At 38.2% G+C, this 5,716-nt stretch overlaps 1 protein-coding gene across 1 annotated transcript; it reads left to right on the forward strand.

The window, feature by feature from the left end:
* Positions 1 to 724: 724 nt before the first annotated feature.
* On the forward strand, positions 725 to 1,219 carry LOC128247379 (piggyBac transposable element-derived protein 3-like). Its single transcript, XM_052966778.1, has one exon. The coding sequence runs from the start codon at positions 725 to 727 to the stop codon at positions 1,217 to 1,219; it is 495 nt and encodes a 164-aa protein (XP_052822738.1).
* The last annotated feature ends 4,497 nt before the right edge of the window (positions 1,220 to 5,716 follow it).

Consider the following 5,716-nt stretch of genomic DNA (forward strand, 5'->3'; position numbering starts at 1 on the left):
CAAGCTTTCTAATGTTTTGAATCTGATGACAAAAGATCATTTTACTCACAACTAAAATATCTATTAGTTTTACCAACTTGAAGTAGTTTATATGAAAGCGTAAAGAAGAATTCTTTTTTTTTTTTTTTTGATGATGTGTAAACACAACGATGGGCACCCTACTTTTACAGGGTGTTGCATTATCGCAAAGGCAAGCACGTAAATCTAGGCTGTGTATGGCATTAAATCTACCTGGGAACCAGCTACTTAGCGAAGCCCTTTTTGCTGCTGAAGAATCTAGTATGAGACAAACGGATGATGGTCCACAACAGCCTATAGAACAAAATGATAATTTTCAGCAGACGAGTACTTCCACGTCAGTGTAAGCGTAAAAAGACCAGAACCTGGAATGTGGAGGATATGCCCTCAAAAGAAGAAGTCACAAGTTACCCCTACAGGCCTTCTATTGTTGACATACCTCGGCAACCTCATGAAATATTTGAGCTCTTCTTAGATGATACTGTCATAGAAGACCGTACCAAGTATACTATCTTGTTTGCAGCTCAAAAAGGAAATCATGCATTCCAATTGTCAAGCAGCGAGATTATGGTTTTCATTGGTATTTTATTGCTCTCAGGATATAACACGCTACATCACCGTCGTTTATATTGGGAAACCGAATCTGATGTTCGAAATGAGCTTGTAGTTACTTCAATGCAAAAATAAAAACAAATTTGAGGAGATAATGAAATACTTTCATGCAGCAGACAATGAACTGGACAGCAAGGACAGGTTTACAAAGGTACACCCATTGTTGGACCTTCTAAATCAAAGCATTATACAGTTTGGCTCGGTTTTTGATCCAACAAATATCTTTATTGACGACTCCATGATCTCATATTATGGTGGCCATCGCATAAAGCAATTTATTCGAGGCAAACCGATCCGATGGGGTTACAAAGGATGGGTAGCAGCTAGTTCATTAGGTTACTCATACTGGATTGATTTATATCAAGGAAAATGTAAAAAGGCAAAAAGTAGCTTTTGCAAGGACACATACGGCCTAAGAGGAGAAGTGGTGCTTAACATGACTGATAAATTTGAATCTCAATATTCAGGAAAGAAATTTTTCTCCTTTGATAACTTTTTCACATCGTTCAACCTTCAAGAAGAGATACAGCAAAGAGGTCATTCTTCCACTGGCACGATTTGTAGTAATAGATCTGAAAGTGTCCTCTAACCGAAGTCAAGCAGTTTGAAAAATGTCCACGAGAGACTGAGGAGCATTTTCTTGAAAAATATTCTGGCATTTTAGTGGCAATTTGGAATGATAATGGTATCGTTATCGTTGGGTCTAATCAGTGTGATGAGCATCCTATAAAGCAAGTTCAGCGCTGGTCAATTACAGAACGTAAACAAGTTTTGATACCAATGCCGTAAGTAATTGGAAAATATAACTCAAGCATGGGAGGTATTGACAGACTAGACCAAAACATATCTCAGTGCCGCATTAACATTCGGGGGCGGGGATGGTATTTCCCACTTGTGTCCTACCTATTGAACGTGTGCATGAATAATGCATGGTTGTTTGCCAGAAAAGGGGGCTATAAAGAAGATCTACTAGCATTTACACGTCAAACTGCACAGTATCGTTTGAAGAAGTATGGACGCCACCCATGAATCCAATAAAACAAAACTCTTGTTGCAGCTAGAGCAAGTATCATCAACGAGGAAAGATATGACAACATAGGTCATGATATATCAAAGAGTGAGCCAGAAAACCGTCGATGTAGGCAATGCAAGAGTAAAACTGTATACATGTGCAGGAAATGCAAAGTTCTTATGCATGTCAAGTGTGCCTCTAATAATCACAGAATCCAGTCTTAGTGAGGGAAGTTTTGGGTGGAGGTGCTGCCAATTATCTTATATTACGTAATGACAGAAAAAAGTTGTCAGACTCAGCCTATTACGTAATAACAGAAAAGAAAAAGGTTATACTTGGACAGAATGTATATTTTGTTTTGTGACATTGTATAATGTGTTACAATGATAGATAATTATAGCTTCATAGTAAAATCTTCACAAAGGTTTCAATCAGTTCTATGAATATATATTTTTAAAAATTTTATTAGTTCAAATACTCAGTCATTCTTATCTAATCTCAATGTTTACTTCAATTTTCATTAATTCAAATATTTTCCCTAAAAATAGAAATAACGAGTATAAAATGCTTCAGTTTTATTTAAATTAGTAAACATCTTTTCGATGTTGTAAGATTTTCTGTATAATACAGTATGGAACATGCGGCCCACTGTTGCTCTAACGAAGCATGTACTGCGGCTGGTGTGCCCATCGTTGCGTTAATGCAACATACATAAATTTGTAATAACATCTTGTCTGTTGAATAAATTAGTAAAAAATCAAGTGGTATATGTTATTAAACATAATATCTACTATATATGTAAAACATAACCGATTCCTAAGACTTCATTTTTTATGGACATATATGGGTTAAATCTTGATAATTTTTTTTTATTTTTGGTTGAAGGCTGATGTCCTACCAGCATCTGGTTGATGATCGCTTCCTTAAGTACTTGATCCGTCTTCAATAACTGAAGAAAACGCCAGATATTTAGATGACTTGGCATTATATTCGCCTGTAAATGGTTATGCCGTACCTCCAAGGAATTAATGTTTCGTGGTAAGTTATTGAATACTCGGTCATACATGTTCCACATACAAATAGGAAAGAGTGGGTTGTCTCTGCTATGCCGTCGTATTATACCGATATAAGCATCTTCAAAGTAATCAATGACTGGATCTGCTTCATGGCACAAATTTTCTTATAACTTCCCAAATACTGTTACATTGTCTGTTAGCACAAAAGCCAAGGGTAGTATCATGCGAATGCTGAGAGCAAAATCAGCATCGCTCTGACATCTTGATTGTTATCCCTCTGATTGTACCTTCCGATAAACTGCTTGAGAAGGAAGAAAAAAACACCCTTTGATAAATTGCATTTGGAAAAATTTCGGTAATTGCATTCTTGGCAACTTGTTCATAATCGATCAAAATACTAGCGGGGTTGAGCCTGGAGTTAATAGTCCGAAGTCGGCTGAAAAGTTCTTCATAGTTAGCTTGACGTTTATTTGGCAATAATGCAAAGACACAAAGAATCGTTCTATTAGAGATTAAGCAGTGAATGGAGTAGAGTTGGTAAAATAGTTCTGGTACTACTTTGAATGTACCATCACAAAACTAATCACTTGAAGATTGCAAAAGTCACATATTTTTCTCAGTAGAAAACAAAAATATGCGGTTCTCACTGGGTCCACTATCGTAAAGTAAGAAGTTTTCTTCATTGCATGTTTTTTTGTATTCATCTAGAATGACCTTGTGGAGGCGCAATGGTCCAGTGGTTAGGGTAGCGGACTCGCGGTCATAGGATCGCGGTTTCGATTCCCAGACCGGGTGTTGTGAGTGTTTATTGAGCGAAAACACCTAAAGCTCCACGAGGCTCCGGCGGGGGATGGTGGTGAACCCTGCTGTACTCTTTCACCACAACTTTCTCTCACTCTTACTTCCTGTTTCTGTTGTGCCTGTAATTCAAAGGGTCAGCCTTGTCACACTGTGTCACGCTGAATATCCCCGAGAACTACGTTAAGGGTACATGTGTCTGTGGAGTGCTCAGCCACTTGCACGTTAATTTCACGAGCAGGCTGTTCTGTTGATCGTATCAACTGGAACCCTCGACGGCGTAAGCGACGGAGTGCCAACAACAACAACAAGAATGACCTTATCATGCAAATTTCTTGGTGTGGGATGCGGAACCTTTTTAATTTGTTTATACCTTCTGATTGAACGCCTTATAGTGTTTATGACCGGTAGTTGAGTAGAGACTTTTTACCGAAACTTTTGTTATAGTTTGTTGTGAAGTTTGGTGGGTTGTAATAGCTTTCTCCTTCATTTCCTCAAGTACAGATAGATCTTGACGAAAATTATATGCAGCGTGAGTGTGCTCGTATATCTAGCTGAAAATTTCTTCTCCACACAGTATAATTTCGGCCTTGCAGTTGTTATTTCGGCGGCGTTGACATTAGAACGTTTTTCAGATGACAAGTCCTGTTCTTAACGTAGTCATAACCATTACAGCAGAGCTTCAACCCTCCACGTTAAATTCTAACGAAATGCATAGGTACTAGCAATTGTATATAAATTAAGATGAAAAGCGTTTCACGAGTTTCACTGTTAATAGAGTTGCTAGGCCTTTCGACACCTGGTGGTCCTTTACTTCAGCAAACTGAGGAAAAATACAATTATTGAGTATAAGAAGATTCGCCCAAATGACAAAATGAATGACAGCTTAAGATAAAGTGAAAGTGTCTGATGGGCAGATATCTATCTGGCTGTTGTCCCTATCGGGCAGATATCTATCAGGCAGTTATCCGCCACGCAGTTGTCCGCCGGGCGGTTGTCCATCGGGCAATTACTCGTCAGCCAGTTGACCTAGAAACCACTACTATAACTCCGAGTTGACTGATGCTTTTTGAGTGAATTTGATTGGCGGAAACTGTAAGGAGGCTGATCTTATACAGGGGCATTTGTGTGTGCGTGCACATGTGTGTATGTGTGTGTGCGTGTGTGCGTGCTTGTATGTCTATGTTTATCACTTGACAACCAGTCTTAGTTTGCTTACGTCCTCGTAAGCCATCAGTTCAGCGATAAACAAAAGGTCGAAAATAAGAATCACACTTTAAAAACATGAAAACGTGGGGCCGATTTGATCGACGAAATTCTTCTAGGTGGTGTTCCATCATGGCCGCAGTTCAATGACTGAAACAATTGTATACTGGGTTCTAACACTAGGTTAGTAGTAATGCAATGTCTAGCAAAATGTAAAGTAAAGTTCCTTCCTGCACCATATGGAGTCATAGGGCCGGTTTCCATGGTGTATATACTCACCACCTGGATGGGACACCAGCTTGTCGCAGGACAACACATTTTTGCCAGCTGACTAGACTGGGGCAACGTGAAATGAAGGGTTTTGCATAAGAACACAACGTGTCGTTAGGTCTGGGAATCGAAACCACAATCTTATGATCATGAGTCCGCTAACTACTAAGTATGTATGATTGCATGTATGTGTTTATCCTAACCACTAAGCCATGCGCAATGTCTAAGCGAAATATATGTATATATGTGTGTGTGTGCGTATATGTTTATGTATGTATATGCGCGTATGTCTTCCTGTTTGTTTATCTCTCCCCACTGCTTGACAACCGCTGTTGGTTTGATTAGATTCATGTAGCATTAGTGGTGCGGTAACACCGATCGGCAAAATAAATAGCAAGTTTTAAAAAATAATTACTAGTATCGATTTATTTGGCCAACAACCCTGCAAGGCGGTGCCACAGCATGGTCGCAGATTAATGACTTAAGTAAACGATAGTTCACATAAGGATTTACAGAGATTTGAACTTGAATTTGAGAATCAGAATTGTAACCGTTTCGCTATGGAACACTAATATTGTGTTGCTCATTATTTCCATTTATATTTGAAAAAATAGGTGTAGTTGATACATACATATTAATGTATATGTATAATTAAATTACTCATCACAAATATAGATCATATTACCATGTATTTGTATTTATAATACAATTACTTAATTTCAGTTCTCTAATTACATATAATTATTTGTGCAAATGCATGACCATGTGCTTGAATGAAAGTGTG

This window comes from Octopus bimaculoides, chromosome 3 (genome assembly GCF_001194135.2).
Source record: "Octopus bimaculoides isolate UCB-OBI-ISO-001 chromosome 3, ASM119413v2, whole genome shotgun sequence".
NCBI lineage: Eukaryota > Metazoa > Mollusca > Cephalopoda > Octopoda > Octopodidae > Octopus > Octopus bimaculoides.

Coding starts and splice junctions, on each gene's coding strand:
- LOC128247379 (XM_052966778.1), top strand. CDS start 725: ATGAAATACTTTCATGCAGCAGACAATGAACTGGACAGCAAGGACAGG.